This window comes from Miscanthus floridulus, chromosome 11 (genome assembly GCF_019320115.1).
Source record: "Miscanthus floridulus cultivar M001 chromosome 11, ASM1932011v1, whole genome shotgun sequence".
Classification (NCBI taxonomy): Eukaryota; Viridiplantae; Streptophyta; class Magnoliopsida; order Poales; family Poaceae; genus Miscanthus; species Miscanthus floridulus.
The window spans coordinates 95,644,857-95,661,548 of record NC_089590.1 but is presented as its reverse complement, the minus strand read 5'-3'; the positions used below and the strand labels follow the sequence as shown (position 1 = coordinate 95,661,548).

The following is a 16,692-nucleotide window of genomic DNA, read 5'->3' as shown; positions in this document are numbered from 1 at the left end:
AAATAGAGATATATACATATATTAGATAGAGATATAATAGGATAGGTAGAATAGAGATATAGATATAGATAGAATATATATAGGTCCTTAGCAAATATAAATAGAATAGTACTGAATTTATATCTATAGATAGAGATATAAATATAAATAGAATATATATATATATATATATATATATATATATATATATATAAATCATATATATCTCTATATTTATATCTATCGATAGAGATACAGATATAAATAGAATTGAGATATATACATATATTTGATAGAGATATAATAGATATAGGTAGAATAAAGATATAGATATAGATAGAATAAAATAATTCAAATCTTGCCGCTGAATACACTACTAGTGTTTGAACCAAAAATGGTACTGTATCCAACAGTATTTATCTCTTCCCCCTTCCCCATCCCCTGTTCACCCGGCCCCTCCCTCCCCCGTCGGCTTGTCAGGCTCGCTGCGCCACTGCGCCCATACATCCAAGACGCTAATCCGCGTAGGGAAAGAGGACCCCCTTGAAATCGTCAAATGGCGTGGGGCGTGCCACCGCAGCCGCAGTCGTCCCGTGTGCAGGCCCTCTACGAGCTCTGCAAGCGCTCCTTCCCCTCCCCTTCCGCCGCCGGCGCCGCCTCGTCGTCTCCCCCGCCCGCTGATGTCATCCGCAGCATCACCTCTCTCATGGGTAACATCCTTCTCTCCTCTAGTACAGTACTGAATTTCGACCTGTTCCCCTACTATTGGCGTGTTATAGTTCACCCATGGCCAGGCCCAGGCTTGCGCAAATTTTGATATCTTTTCATACTCTCCTGTGGTAAGAGTGTGCGTTTTTTCGAACAATGCACTAAGAGTTAGTAATTAGGATTGTCGCCTTATTTATCTATCTTATGATGAAATTCTGTCGGATGTTCAGATACAATCACTCCTGCGGATGTTGGGCTCAGAGATTATAATCTTGAGGACGACAGGGGTCATGGATTTTTTGATTCCAACTTGCTCAGGGGTTCAGGAAGGCTGCCTCGGTGGGCGCGGCCCATCAAGTACCTTCATATCTACAGCTGTGATGCGTTCTCTGTGAGTTCACTTCTTAATCTTGGTTCAACTATTAGGTTGCCAGAATTGTGCTAACTGCAACGACTATTGCAAAATTATGGACTTCAAATTATCTTCTTCGTTATATAACCCCCACTTGATTCCTATTGGCTAACAACTACACAGGAGGCTTAGTCAGGTGAACTGCTGCCTCCTGGTTGACCATTCTATTTGAAGTAGTTTTGTTCCCCTTTCCTTTCTTCTAGTTAAAGTACATTTCCGTTAGGTGTTCCTCTGTACTTGAAGAGCTATATATTATGTATTTATGTTACTGGTTTGGTACACCATTAAACTGCATAGTTGTTATGATTGCTCACTACTGCGGTTCCCTAGTTCAGCTTTCACAAACTAGCGAGCTTTGCTTGTATGTTTTAGTTTTGATTGACTTCAGTTTCTCTTTTACCAGAACTACAATGCAAATGCTGCTTATAACCTTAGTGGTTATCTAACATATCTTCTTTATTTCCCATGTATTTTGCAGATTGCAATATTCTGCTTGCCAACTTCATCTGTCATTCCTCTTCATGACCATCCAGGAATGACTGTACTGAGCAAAATCCTTTATGGTTCCATGCATGTGAAATCATATGATTGGATAGAGCCTACTGTCCTAGCAAGTAGCCAGCCAGGTTGTTATCCAGCTTTGTTTCACTTTCACAAGTTTTCTGTCTATTCATTACGAGTTATTGATATTCCAGTACAGAACTCTAAGTTTATTCAGAAGATAAGAAACTAACCCCAGCTGTGGATTCGGCACGGAATTGGACAGTTTTTACCTATTAATACACTGACAGATAGTTCTCCTGTGCGTTCGAAGAAAAAAAAAGAAAACATTTATGCATTTCAGCCATCTGTATCATTTACTAATGTTACTTAGAAATCATTTTAGATTGTTATTTCCTTGCCTTCAGCTTTCGTGATTCTCTAAGAGCCTAATCTTGTATAGATTATAAACAATATGATTGGTTACTGAAAGATTGTTTTGATCCTGGTATACAGCAAGGTTGGCCAAATTACATACGGATGATGTTCGTACTGCCCCATGTCCAACCTCCATTTTGTATCCTCAAAGTGGTGGGAACCTGCACTGCTTCACTTCAGTATCTTCTTGTGCTGTTCTTGATGTCCTAGCTCCACCATATAACGCTGACGCTGGTCGGCTTTGCACTTATTTTCATGACTATCCATTTTCAAGCCTCTGTAAGTGAAACCCCTCTCTCTCATCATATCGTATGTTGTTATGAAAAGATCATTGCTATCGGTTTGGCTGGATTATAGCGTAGGGTGTATGAGTTGTGGACAGAAGACTGAGGGCCAGGGTCTCGCATCATACTGCATATTGAGATGGTAGTGTGCCTATGATTGGTGTGTGTATAATGGGAGAGGCTCCCTAAAAATCTTGAATTAATAGGTAGAATACAAATCAGTTCAAGGGACTATTCTCTGATGTTTCTATCTCTTGTTCAGCTGACTTAATGGGAAAAGCAATATTACTGCCTTGTGCTAGGGTTTGGTTGATGATGGGTGCTGCAGTTTCTGTGCGCACCTGGCATAATGCTGGACCATAAGACATTCAGTCTGTTTATTTGGTGGAAGCAACATAACAATCATCATAGACATTTGTAATTTTTAGAAAAACAAATATCCAGAGGATCTGCTTTATGAGGTGGGAACCATGATTCATAGAGTCTTACCGCCTGTGACCGGAAGCTCCCGGGTTCGAGTCGCGGTCTCCTCGCATTGCACAGGCGAGGGTAAGGCTTGCTACTGACACCCTTCCCCAGACCCCGCACAGAGCGGGAGCTCTCTGCACTGGGTACGCCCTTTTTTTTAATTAAATAGGATTTCTGGTTGATTGAGTTGGCCTTACGCAAGCCTAATTGCCCATGATAGGTATGGCTGGGTGTGTAGAAGCCTAGTATAATGCACTTGAAATTAGAGAATGGAAGCAGTAAAACCAGCAGCCTACCGTGACTCTGGAGCATTTCTAAGGTTCTGTAGGCTACAGTTCAATGAAACATGGTAAAACAACTCACGTTCAGTAGAGAAAATACAGTAACAGAGAAACCTACCATTTTCAGAAATGGCCCTCATTGCATAAGACAGCCTAGGAGGTAGATAGATTTGCAGGACCACTTATGCATTGGATGATTACCGATCATGAATGGTGAGAGGTCTTCCTCATGCCAGGAATCCCATACCTGCCACTGTGAGTCGTGTAATTTGATCTGTGCCCTAGGTCGGTGCAGGTTAGGATCTATCCTATTGCCTTGCTATTAGTATTGCCACTGGTGTTGTTTTAGGTACTTTAAATAGATGTCCTTTTGTTTTGTCTTTTTTTTTTTCACAATTCAGGAAAACCATCTTCATGGAGATGCTGTATTAGTTTTTGGAAATCTTGTAGCTGTTTTTAGTGGTAGGCGGCAGTAGTGTTTTGTTTGCAGCATATTTTTGTTTTCTCATGGTCATTTGATGCTCCAACAGCAGCAGCTGGACGCAAAAGGTTAGCTGGTAACCCAGATAATTATGCATGGCTGGAGGCCATAAACACTGGAGTGAATGTCCACATGCAAACTGGCATGTATACCGGTCCAACTGTACAGGTATAACCATATAAGTTTTATACACTGCAGTTGCCGAAGGTGATTGAACAGAATTCCTGATGATCTTTTTTGGTTCTATCTAGGAACTTCAGACATGATCTAAGATGAACCGGAGCATCAAGCAGCAGCTGGGTGCCTCTTCGCTGATAGTAGAGCTCTAATGCTGCGCCAATCTATACTTTGTCATTTTGTGGTTAGCTTTTCCCCTCTGTTCTCCTTTGTTGGAAAAACTGTTGTGCTTCAGTGAAGAGATAAATTTTCAGAGTAATTTCTCCTAGTCAGTTTAGTAGAGGGATTCAGGTTCACTAGCCTGAGCAGTCATCAGGTTTTTAGCTTATTTATTTATGTTGTTCAACGCTGAGATGGGTTGTTATGGCAGCGGTTCGGGTTTAGAGGGAGAGACTAGCCTGAGCAGTGATCAGGTTTTTAGCTTATTTATTTATGTTGTTCAACGCTGAGATGGGTTGTTATGGCAGCGGTTCGGGTTTAGAGGGAGAGAGGGGCGGCCGGGGACCTTGCCCACGGCCGAGCAAGAGAAGGTTTTTCCTTCCAATTCTTGCTTGATTATTTCCAGGGTAGCTCACGGTATACATAGCCATTAGGTAGCCCAATCACCCTTTAATTCTCTCTGAATCACTCTTGCTAAGCTTCTAACTTAGCACCAGCTAATGGCACACCTAGGATTCCCCTCAATTTGGTGCCAATCTAGCCACTTTCCTGATTTGCTGTGCTTGCCTTTTCTGCCGTGTGGGTGAATCTCTTGCCCCACATGACATCTCTCCCCGATAGACCCATGACATACACCTCTAACACTACACCCTTCCTGGACAAGCAACTCGTCCTCGAGCTGCAACCTAACCAGCTTATAACGATGACTCGACTCATTTTATTATTCTCAACTTGATATAGATATGAACTCTTTATTTTTGCGGCCTCTTCAATCGAAGGTGGACAGCATCCGGACGCAATAACTTCACACATACAACCACCTGGATCCCGTGGCGTAGTCCGCACCACACAGAGAAGAGAGGAGGGCTTCCGATAGAGAATGGTGAGGAGGGGTGCGCCAACCCAAAACAATGCCCACGATCCCTGATGTGGCTGACGAGAATGAGATCGAGATCCTCCGTGCAACGAAGCGCAACTTGGAGGAGCTGCGAAGGGGTGCGGGGCAGAATTAGCTGCAGATTGCGCATCTCCCGCACCCGCCGACGCGTTGGGAGGCCGCGCATAGCAGCCTGCAGCCGACACTTGGCGGGCACTCTTCTTACTTGCTGCTCCCGCGCAATCTCCTTCATCTTCTCGATCCGCTGCAAGGCGGCCGCTGCTGCAGATAGCCTGTCTACAGGGATGACACGGCACCGCTGCTTGAATATGTGCACGATCCATGCCGCATGACGGATCCACAGTAGCAAAAGCAGTGCCATCGACATGGCGCAGGCGATGGAAGTTGGGATAGATCTATAGCGGAATCTGGCATGGAGATGACTGTTGTTCCATAGCCCGACAAGCCGTAGGGGAACCCTAGCGGCATGGTGGTGAAGGTGGTGATCAACGACAGCTGGGATTCCAGAGCCTCCAGACGTGTGAAGAGAGACGCCATCTGCTGGGTAAGGTCGGCCAGTGCCTTGGCGATGGGATTCGACGGGGGTGGAACCTTTTGTTGCTTGTCCCCCTCATCAGGACATGGCATCTCCGGCATCTCCGATACTGAATGTTAGGATGTTATGGCGGTGGCTCGGGTTGAGAGGGAGAGAGGGGGCCGGGCAAAGAGAAGGTTTTTCCTTCCAATTCTTGCTTGATTATTCCTAGGGTAGCTCGCGATATATATAGGAATTAGGTTGCCCAATCATCGTTTAATTCTTTCCAAATCACTCGTGCTAAGCTTCTAAATTAGCATCAGCTAATGCGCACCCAGGATTGCCCTCAATCTGGCGCCAATCTTGCCAGTTTCCTGATTTGCTGCGCTTGTCTTCGTTGCTCTGTGGATCTCTTGCCCCACATGACATCTCTCCCTGATATGCCCATGACATACGCCTCTAACAGTACACCCCTCCTCGACAAGCAACTCGTCCTCGAGCTCCAACCTAACTAGCTTATAACGATGACTCAACTCACCACAAATCTAACACCTAAATACAAACCTTTTACGTATCGACTCATTTTATTATTCTCAACCTGAAATAGATTTGGACTCTTTATTTTTGCGGCCTCTTCATTCGAAGGTGGACACGATCCGAACGCAATAACTGCACACGTACAACCATCTGGATCCCATGGCGTAGTCCGCACCGCATAGAGAAGACAGGAGGTCTTCCGATAGAGAATTGAAAGGAGGGGTGCTCCTCCCCAACTATCAACGCAGACTCTGAGTTAAGATCCTCGATGCGACTCATGAGATCGAGGTCCTCTACGTGGCGAAGCGCAACTTGGAGGAGCTACGAAGGGGTGCAGGGTATAATCAGCTACAAATTTTGCATCTCCCGCACCCGTCGACGCGCTAAGAGGCTGCGCGCAGCAGCCACACCGCCAAAGACACCTGGAGGGCACTCATCTTACTCGCTCTTCCCACAGAATCTCCTCCATCTTCTTGTTTCCTGCAAAGTGGCGACTGCTGCTGATCGTCGTTCTGTAGGGATGACACGGCGTCGCCACTTAAAGTAGTGGTGTCGACATGATGCAGGCGATGGAAGTTGGGATAGATCTGCAACGGAATCTGGCATGGAGACGGCTGTTGTCCCATAGCCCGACAAGCCATAGGGTAACCTTGGCGGCACAATGGTGAAAGGTGGTGATCACCGGCGGCCAGGATTCCATGGCCTCCAGGCACGCGAAGAGAGACGCCATCTCCTAGGTGAGGTCGGCCAGCGCCTTGGAGATGGTATCCGACGGCGGTGGCACCTTCTACTGCTTGCCACCCTCATCAGGACCTGGAATCTCTGATACTGGATGTTAGGATGTTATGGCAGCAGCTCGTGTTGAGAGGGATAGGGGGGGCTGGCCGTTGGCTTTGCCCACGACCAATCAAGAGAGAATGCTTTTCCTTCTAATTTTGCTTGATTATTCCTAGGGTAGCTCACGATATACATAGCCATTAGGTAGGTAGCCCAATCACCCTTTAATTCTCTCTGAATCACTCTCGCTAAGCTTCTAAATTAGCATCAGCTAATGGTGCACCTAGGAATGCCATCAATTTGGCGCCAATCTAGCCACTTTCTTGATTTGCTACGCTTGTCTTCGTTGCTCTGCGGGTGAATGTCTTGCCCCGCATGACATCTCTCCCCGTAGGCCCATGACATACGCCTCTAACACTACACCCCTTCTGAACAAGCAGCTCGTCCTCGAGTTGCAACCTAACCAGCTTATAGCGATGACTCGACTCACCACAAATCTAACACCTAAAAACAAGCCTTTTACATCTAAGCTCATTTTATTATTCTCAATTTGAAATAGATTTGGACTCTTTATTTTTGCGGCCTCTTCAATCCAAGGTGGACACCTTGCGCATGCAATAACTGCACACGTACAACCACCTAGATCCCATGGTGTAGTCCGCACCACACAGAGATTAGAGGAAGGCTTCCGATAGAGAATGGTGAGGGGTGCGTCGTCTCCCGAACCATCGACGCGGACTCTGAGTTTACCGCCCACGGGAGATACAACATGCCCAAGATCCTCGATGCGGCTAACGAGGTCGAGGCCCTTTGTGCGGCGAAGTGCAACTTCGAGTAGCTCTGAAGGGGTGCGGGGTAAAATCAACTACATATTGTGCATCTCCCGCACCGGTCGACGTGCTAGGAGGCCACGTGCAGTAGCCTAAGTCGCACCACCGCCGACACCTGGCGGGCACTCTTTTTACTTGCTGCTCCCGTGTAGTCTCCTTCATCTTCTCGATCTGCTGTAAGGCAGCTGCTACTGCAGATAGCCGGTCTGCAAGGATGACACGGCACAGCTGCTTGAAGATGGGGTGCTGCCCATGCCGCAAGACGAATCGACAACAACAAAAACAATGTCGTCGACATGGCACGACCGATGGAAGTTGGGACAGCCCTAAAGCGGAATTTGGCATGGAGACAGCTGTTGTCCCATAGCCTAACCAGCCATAGGGGGACCCGGTTGGCACGGTGGTGGAGGTGCTAATCGTAGGCGGTCAGGATTCCAGGGCCTCTAGGCACACGCGAAGAGAGACGCCATCTGCTAGGTGAGGTTGGCTAGCGCCTTGGCTATGGGATCCGGTGTCGGTGGCACCTTCGGCTGCTTGTCGCCCTCATTGGGACTTGGCATCTCTGATACTGGATGTTAGGATGTTATGGTGGTGGCTTGGGTTGAGAGGGAGAGAAGGGAGCGGCCGGGGGCCTTTCCCAAGGCCAAGCAAGAGAGTGCTTTTCCTTCCAATTCTTGCTTGATTATTCCTAGGATAGCTCACGGTATACATAGCCATTAGGTAGCCCAATCAACCTTTAATTCACTCCGAATCACTCTTGCTAAGCTTCTAAATTCGCACCAGCTAGTCGTGCACCTAGGATAGCCCTCAATTTGGCGCCAATCTAGCCACTTTCCTGATTTGCTAGGCTTGCCTTCTTTGTTGTGCGGGTGAATCTCTTGCCCCACATGACATCTCTTTTGGATAGGCCCATGACATACGCCTCTAACACTACACCCCTTCTGGATAAGCAACTCGTCCTCAAGCTGTAACCTAACCAGCTTATAACGATGACTCGACTCACCACAAATCTAACACCTAAATACAAGCCTTTTACATCTCGACTCATTTTATTATTCTCAACCCGAAATAGATTGGACTCTTTATTTTTGCGGCCTCTTCAATCGAAGGTGGACACCATTCGAACACAATAACTGCACACATGCAACCACCTGGATCCCATGGCGTAGTTCAGACCGCATAGAGAAGACAATAGGTCTTCGATAGAGAATTGCAATGATGGGTGCGCCTCCCCAACCATCGACGCAGACTCTGAGTGTGCCGCCCACGGGGAAAATAGCAAGCCGAAGATCCCTGATGCGACTGACGAGATCAAGGTCCTCTGCGCGTCTGTGAAGGGGTGCAGGACAAAATCAGCTGTAGATTCTGCATCTCCCACACCCGTCGACATGCTAAGAGGCTGCGCGCAGCGGCCTACAATTGCACCTCCGCTGACACCTAGCGGTTACTCATCTTACACGCTCCTCCCACGCAATCTCCTTCATCTTCTCGTCTCATGTAAAGCAGCTACTGTAGCAAATAGCCGGTCTGTAGGGATGACACGGCGACGCTGAAGCGATGGAAGTCGGGATAGATCTGCAACGGAATCTGGCATGGAGACAGTTGTTGTCCCATAGATCGGCAAGCCATAGGGGAAACCTGGCGGCACTATGGTGAAAGGTGGTGATCACTGGCGACCGGAATTCTAGGGCCTCTAGGCACGCGAAGAGAGACGCCTTCTGCTGGGTGAGGTCGGCCAGCGCCTTGGCGATGGTGGCACCTTCAGCTGCTTGTCGCCCTCACCGGGCCCTGTCATCTTCCGATACTGGATGTTAGGATGTTATGGCAGCAACTAAGGTTGAGAGGGAGAGAGGAGGACGGCCGGGGGCCTTACCCACAACCGAGCAAGAGAAAAGGCTTTTCCTTTCAATTCTTGTTTGATTATTCCCAGGGTAGCTCAGGGTATACATAGCCATTTGGTAGCCCAATCACCCTTTAATTATCTCTGAATCACTTTTGCTAAGCTTCTAAATTAGCATCAGCTCATGGTGTACCTAGGATTGCCCTCAATTTGGCACCAATTTGGCCACTTTCTTGATTTACTGCGCTTGTCTTCGTTGCTCTACAGGTGAATCTCTTGCCCCACATGACATCTCTCCCCGATAGGCCCATGACATACACCTCTAACACTACACCCCTTCTGGACAAGTAGCTCGTCCTCGAGTTGCAACCTAACCAGCTTATAACGATGACTCGACTCACCACAAATCTAACAACTAAAAACAAGCCTTTTACATCTAGCCTTATTTTATTATTCTCAACTTGAAATAGATTTGGACTCTTATTTTTGCGGCCTCTTCAACCGAAGGTGGACACGTAATAAGTGCACATGTACAACCACCTGGATCCCATGGCGTAGTCCGCACCGCATAGAGAAGAGAGGAGGGCTTCCAATAGAGAATGGCAAGGAGGGGTGCGCCTCCCCAACCGTCGATGCAGACTCTGAGTTTGCCACCCACCGGGGAAACAACTGCCCAAGATCCCTGATGCAACAGACGAGGTCGAGGTCCTTCGTGTGGCAAAGCGCAACTTAGAGGAGCTGCGAAGGGGTGCAGGGCAGAATTAGCCATGGATTGTGTATCTCCCGTACCCATCGACACGCTAGGAGGCGGCACGCAGAAGCCTGCAGCCACATCGCCGCCGACACTTGGTGGGCACTCTTCTTACTCAGTTGCTCCTGCGCAATTTCCATCTTTTTTATCTGCTGCAAGGCGGCTGATGCTGTAGATAGCCGTTCTGCAGGGATGACATGCCGCCCGCCGCTTGAAGATGGTGCGTTGCCCATGCCGCATGACAAATTGACAGCAACAAAAGTAGTGCCGTCGACATGAAGCAGGCGATGGAAGTTGGGACAGATCTGCAGTGGAGACGGTTGTTGTCCCATAGCTCAGACACCGTAGGGGGACCCTATCGGCATGGTGATGGTGGTGGTGGTGGTGGTGGTGGTGATCGCCGACTATCAATGTTTTCGGACCACCGACGAGTAAATTTGTATTTGCGCGTCTAGCTCGGATGGTGTGCTCGGAGGACACAAAAGTTTATACTAGTTTGGGCAGAACGTCCCTACGTCCAGTTCGCTGTTGCTCGCATTACCGGCACTTGGTTTGCGGTAATTGTTACAACACAGGCGAGAGAGGGAGAGGGTCCTAAGTTTCTGGTGGAAGGAGTGAACAGGTGCTGAGAGCTCGCTTGCCGCTCAGCCGTGTGCTCGTGTCATGCTCTTGTGTCAAGATCCCCCCTTTTCATGGGGCGCCCTGCTTCCCCTTTTTATAGACGAAGGAAAAGCACGGGTTCCCTTTTTATAGGAGAGAGAAGAAGGCTTCTAGGGTTGCCGGATCCTTCTTCTTCATGCGGGTCCCGCCGATCCTGTAGATGTCAACAGGGACGACTCTATGTCGCGGCCCTGTTCGTCACTGGTGCCATGCACAGGCGTCATCTGCCGGTCATGGCGTTCCACTCCGTCCCGGCGGACGTCGTGGTGAACTGACGTGCCTGTCAGCTTCCTTACGAGGATTAGACAGAACAGCACCGGCACGCCCGACACTGTTCTTGATGTGAATCCCCAGGTTTGGCCCGTCATGGTCACGGGTTACATCGGGGCGTGCCAGCCTCTTCCTCGGCGTCAGAGTTTTGACCCAGGCCCATACACTTGGACCTGGAGTGATTGGCGACGGTATGGGTCCCCGTCGGACAAGACGGAACCCGCGTCCTCGAGGTCGGGCGAGACGGAGCCCGTGATCTTAGGCGAGACGGAAACTGCGTCCTTAGGGTCGGGCGAGACGGAGCCCGCACCCAAGGGGTCATGCGAGACGGAGCCCGCGGCCTCAAGGTCGGGCAAGACGGAGCCCGCGGCATCGAGGTCGGGCGAGACGGAGCCCGCACCCAAGGGGTCGGGCGAGACGGAGCCCGTAGCCTCGAGGTCGGGCGAGACAGAGCCCGCGGCCTTGGGGTGGGCGAGACCTTTTAATACGTCTCGAACCATCCGGGGAAGTCAGCGTGGGCGCTAACTTCCTTGCTTTGGGTATCCCTAATATCGATACCCGACACCGGCGGCCAGGATTCCAGGGCCTCCAGGCGCGTGAAGAGAGACGCCATCTGCTGGGTGAGGTCGGCCGGTGCCTTGGTGATGGGATTCGGCGACGGTGGCACATTCGGTTGCTTATCCCCCTCATCAGAACCTGGCATCTCTGACACCGGATGTTAGGATGTTATGGCGGCGGCTTGGGTTGAGAGGGAGAGAGGGGGGCTGGCCGGGGGGCTTTCCCACGGCCAAGCTAGAGAGAAGGCTTTTCCTTCCAATTCTTGCTTGATTATTCCTAGGGTAGCTCACGGTATACATAGCCATTAGGTAGCCCAATCACCCTTTAATTCTCTCCTAATCACTCTTGCTAAGCTTCTAAGTTAGCACCAACTAATGATGCACCTAGGATTGCCCTCAATTTGGCGCCAGTCTAGCCACTTTCTCTGCGCTTGCCTTCTTTGCTCCATGGGTGAATATCTTGCCCCACATGACAACTCTCCCCGCTAGGCCCATGACATACCTCTCTAACATGGGTTTCAATGCAAAATTGTCACCGGTGTTGCCACAGTGCCGTCTTAACTAACTGGGGCTGCATGCTGTGAAGGCTGCACAGAGTGTGTGGTGTGCATATATCGGTGTTTGAACGGAAAGAGAACTGACAACAAGAAATGAATGAATTATGTTTTCCATTGATCGATCTTGAATATTTATGCATATACGATTAAACAGACAATTACTTTTAATGCTTAGTTACTAATCTGTCTTACTTATCCGTGAGATGAGATTACTCACTCTAATCTGATTGTTTCTTAAACACTCCCCTTGTCAAATCTAGTATTGATAGAAATAGACATTGGTTCTTAACACTCCCCTTGATAGAATGCAGTATTGATACTTTGATAGGAACGGAAATTTTGGTAAAAAAAATCTCCTTCAACAGCTTCAAACTAGATCTCCAAATTATTTCCATCCTTTGTTCCTAGTTTTCACTAGCTAAAGAAAGAGAGCAAAGTTGGCTCTCCAAAGTGCTGAACAAGATATAGAGAAGTTGTTATCTAGGTATGGGAGCATCTAGGCAGTCTTAGTGGCCGTAGTTATCCTTGAGATGCAGTACTTGGGCTCTGTTTGATTGCCTATATGGAGGGTTGGGCCAGGCTCCTGAGCTACAAGAGACTTTGTTTATTTGCCTGGACGTTCAACCGAGCCTGGTCAGCACAACTTAAAGCAACATGGAGCCTGGCCCGGGGAAAATTTGTTTCTACCAGACGCTTGGCAAACAAACAACATCTGCACAAAGCCAGGGCCAACAAATACAAGTTCACCAAACAAAAGAAGTTGTACCGTTCTAGCCTGTCTAGAAATGCCCATGCTCTACGCATCCGGATGGGCCAACCTAGTTCAGCCAAACAAACAGACCCTTGGTTATTTTCCGGTATCATCGACCCTCCGATCATGTTATGGACGGGCGACACGGTTACATGGTGTGGAGGGGATGAGGAGCCCTCTTCATTCATTCATAGTGCAAACGACGTCAAGGTGACCATAAAAGTCGGGGTGGTGCTGAGCTTTAGTGACTCATGACACTTTCCTTTGTTGGTAATATCTGTGTGACAAGCCAACTCCATGTCCGAAAGATACTTGTGACGGAGAACATATCTCGGTGGAGCTCAAACATGTTGCAAGGTTGTGTTTTGGCAACCAATACCACGGTAAAAATCTGGTTATCTATTTGCCTCCTTTTTTTCTTGCACTATTTTCATGTCAATGTTTGGTAAGGACATGTTTAGCTTGATGGCACTAATTAAGGACTCAAACTTAGTATAATCTTTTTATTGCTAGAACCTCACCATGCAAAGGGGTGACTAGAGTTGGCTTGGTACTTCTGTGTGCTTTTGTGTGCAAGCCATATTTGACTGAGATCCAAAATCCTTGCATGTTAGTGTCCTCTTAGATCATAGATTTCATCTTTTCTCCTAAGGATAATAGTCGTAGTGCGCCTGTGACTAAGGACACGTTTGGTACGATGAGCCTAAGGACTAGATCTTAGTGTGACCCTTTTAGTTCTAGGGTTTAAACATCAAGGGGAGGTGAAGTAGCAAATACTGTATATTTGTAGGCTAAGATTTGTTTACATTTATTTTTCAGACTCAATTCAACTACCTCTTAGGGCTATTCAGTCCTTTCAACGGGCCTAGCACTGCCACTGACACGTGCAAAGACAATCAAGTGGAACTTATTTCAGTGGTAATCTCTGTTGGAACTTATTTCTATGTTCTAAATTTTGACGATGCACTTTATGTTATTGTCTTTTTTATCATTTTGGTTGTTGCATTACAGGTTTTGCTTTGTAACAGCTAGTAGGTATTGTTTGGGCGTGTCAAACACCGATGTACTGTTTTCATGTTTGAGACTTGTTTTTAGAAGGAACTTTTCAAAAGTTGATGTACCGATGTGAGACTAGGTATTTACTAATGTTACTTAGAAATCATTTTAGATTGTTATTTCCTTGCCTTCAGCTTTCGTGATTCTCTAAGAGCCTAATCTTGTATAGATTATAAACAATATGATTGGTTACTGAAAGATTGTTTTGATCCTGGTATACAGCAAGGTTGGCCAAATTACATACGGATGATGTTCGTACTGCCCCATGTCCAACCTCCATTTTGTATCCTCAAAGTGGTGGGAACCTGCACTGCTTCACTTCAGTATCTTCTTGTGCTGTTCTTGATGTCCTAGCTCCACCATATAACGCTGACGCTGGTCGGCTTTGCACTTATTTTCATGACTATCCATTTTCAAGCCTCTGTAAGTGAAACCCCTCTCTCTCATCATATCGTATGTTGTTATGAAAAGATCATTGCTATCGGTTTGGCTGGATTATAGCGTAGGGTGTATGAGTTGTGGACAGAAGACTGAGGGCCAGGGTCTCGCATCATACTACATATTGAGATGGTAGTGTGCCTATGATTGGTGTGTGTATAATGGGAGAGACTCCCTAAAAATCTTGAATTAATAGGTAGAATACAAATCAGTTCAAGGGACTATTCTCTGATGTTTCTATCTCTTGTTCAGCTGACTTAATGGGAAAAACAATATTACTGCCTTGCGCTAGGGTTTGGTTGATGATGGGTGCTGCAGTTTCTGTGCGCACCTGGCATAATGCTGGACCATAAGACATTCAGTCTGTTTATTTGGTGGAAGCAACATAACAATCATCATAGACATTTGTAATTTTTAGAAAAACAAATATCCAGAGGATCTGCTTTATGAGGTGGGAACCATGATTCATAGAGTCTTACCGCCTGTGACCGGAAGCTCCCGGGTTCGAGTCGCGGTCTCCTTGCATTGCACAGGCGAGGGTAAGGCTTGCCACTGACACCCTTCCCCAGACCCCGCACAGAGCGGGAGCTCTCTGCACTGGGTACGCCCTTTTTTTTAATTAAATAGGATTTCTGGTTGATTGAGTTGGCCTTACGCAAGCCTAATTGCCCATGATAGGTATGGCTGGGTGTGTAGAAGCCTAGTATAATGCACTTGAAATCAGAGAATGGAAGCAGTAAAAACCAGCAGCCTACCGTGACTCTGGAGCATTTCTAAGGTTCTGTAGGCTACAGTTCAATGAAACATGGTAAAACAACTCACGTTCAGTAGAGAAAATACAGTAACAGAGAAACCTACCATTTTCAGAAATGGCCCTCATTGCATAAGACAGCCTAGGAGGTAGATAGATTTGCAGGACCACTTATGCATTGGATGATTACCAATCATGAATGGTGAGAGGTCTTCCTCATGCCAGGAATCCCATACCTGCCACTGTGAATCGTGTAATTTGATCTGTGCCCTAGGTCGGTGCAGGTTAGGATTTATCCTATTGCCTTGCTATTAGTATTGCCACTGGTGTTGTTCTAGGTACTTTAAATAGATGTCCTTTTGTTTTGTCTTTTTTTTTTCACAATTCAGGAAAACCATCTTCATGGAGATGCTGTATTAGTTTTTGGAAATCTTGTAGCTGTTTTTAGTGGTAGGCGGCAGTAGTGTTTTGTTTGCAGCATATTTTTGTTTTCTCATGGTCATTTGATGCTCCAACAGCAGCAGCTGGACGCAAAAGGTTAGCTGGTAACCCAGATAATTATGCATGGCTGGAGGCCATAAACACTGGAGTGAATGTCCACATGCAAACTGGCATGTATACCGGTCCAACTGTACAGGTATAACCATATAAGTTTTATACACTGCAGTTGCCGAAGGTGATTGAACAGAATTCCTGATGATCTTTTTTGGTTCTATCTAGGAACTTCAGACATGATCTAAGATGAACCGGAGCATCAAGCAGCAGCTGGGTGCCTCTTCGCTGATAGTAGAGCTCTAATGTTGCGCCAATCTATACTTTGTCATTTTGTGGTTAGCTTTTCCCCTCTGTTCTCCTTTGTTGGAAAAACTGTTGTGCTTCAGTGAAGAGATAAATTTTCAGAGTAATTTCTCCTAGTCAGTTTAGTAGAGGGATTCAGGTTCACTAGCCTGAGCAGTGATCAGGTTTTTAGCTTATTTATTTATGTTGTTCAACGCTGAGATGGGTTGTTATGGCAGCGGTTCGGGTTTAGAGGGAGAGAGGGGCGGCTGGGGACCTTGCCCACGGCAGTGCAAGAGAAGGCTTTTCCTTCCAATTCTTGCTTGATTATTTCCAGGGTAGCTCACGGTATACATAGCCATTAGGTAGCCCAACCACCCTTTAATTCTCTCTGAATCACTCTTGCTAAGCTTCTAACTTAGCACCAGCTAATGGCACACCCAGGATTCCCCTCAATTTGGTGCCAATCTAGCCACTTTCCTGATTTGTTGTGCTTGCCTTTTCTGCCGTGTGGGTGAATCTCTTGCCCCACATGACATCTCCCCCCGATAGACCCATGACATACACCTCTAACACTACACCCTTCCTGGACAAGCAACTTGTCCTCGAGCTGCAACCTAACCAGCTTATAACGATGACTCGACTCATTTTATTATTCTCAACTTGATATAGATATGAACTCTTTATTTTTGCGGCCTCTTCAATCGAAGGTGGACAGCATCCGGACGCAATAACTTCACACGTACAACCACCTGGATCCCGTGGCGTAGTCCGCACCACACAGAGAAGAGAGGAGGGCTTCCGATAGAGAATGGCGAGGAGGGGTGCGCCAACCCAAAACAATGCCCACGATCCCTGATG

General features: G+C 47.2%; 1 protein-coding gene and 1 long non-coding RNA gene across 4 annotated transcripts; both read left to right on the top strand.

Moving 5' to 3' along the window:
• The first annotated feature begins 441 nt into the window (after window positions 1-441).
• On the top strand, window positions 442-13,955 carry LOC136492711 (plant cysteine oxidase 3-like). 3 transcript variants are annotated; one of them, XM_066488711.1, is made up of 8 exons: window positions 442-689; window positions 918-1,078; window positions 1,578-1,725; window positions 2,096-2,296; window positions 3,581-3,699; window positions 3,783-3,892; window positions 13,629-13,727; window positions 13,821-13,955. In XM_066488711.1, exons 1-6 carry the CDS (start codon window positions 536-538, stop codon window positions 3,795-3,797), a joined length of 798 nt encoding a protein of 265 aa, XP_066344808.1. In that variant the 5' UTR covers window positions 442-535; the 3' UTR covers window positions 3,798-3,892; window positions 13,629-13,727; window positions 13,821-13,955. The 3 variants fall into 3 exon arrangements, with proteins under 3 accessions (XP_066344808.1, XP_066344809.1, XP_066344807.1); XM_066488712.1 differs by having other exon boundaries at window positions 3,584-3,699; window positions 13,629-13,955; XM_066488710.1 differs by having other exon boundaries at window positions 13,629-13,955.
• A 110-nt stretch (window positions 13,956-14,065) lies between these two features.
• On the top strand, window positions 14,066-16,028 carry LOC136492713 (uncharacterized). Its single transcript, XR_010768169.1, has 3 exons — window positions 14,066-14,288; window positions 15,573-15,691; window positions 15,775-16,028. It is a non-coding gene; the product is annotated as an uncharacterized lncRNA (long non-coding RNA).
• The last annotated feature ends 664 nt before the right edge of the window (window positions 16,029-16,692 follow it).

Coding starts and splice junctions, on each gene's coding strand:
- LOC136492711 (XM_066488711.1), top strand. CDS start 536: ATGGCGTGGGGCGTGCCACCGCAGCCGCAGTCGTCCCGTGTGCAGGCC. Junction 690..917: donor CAGCATCACCTCTCTCATGG/GTAACATCCTTC, acceptor TCGGATGTTCAG/ATACAATCACTCCTGCGGAT. Junction 1,079..1,577: donor ACAGCTGTGATGCGTTCTCT/GTGAGTTCACTT, acceptor TGTATTTTGCAG/ATTGCAATATTCTGCTTGCC.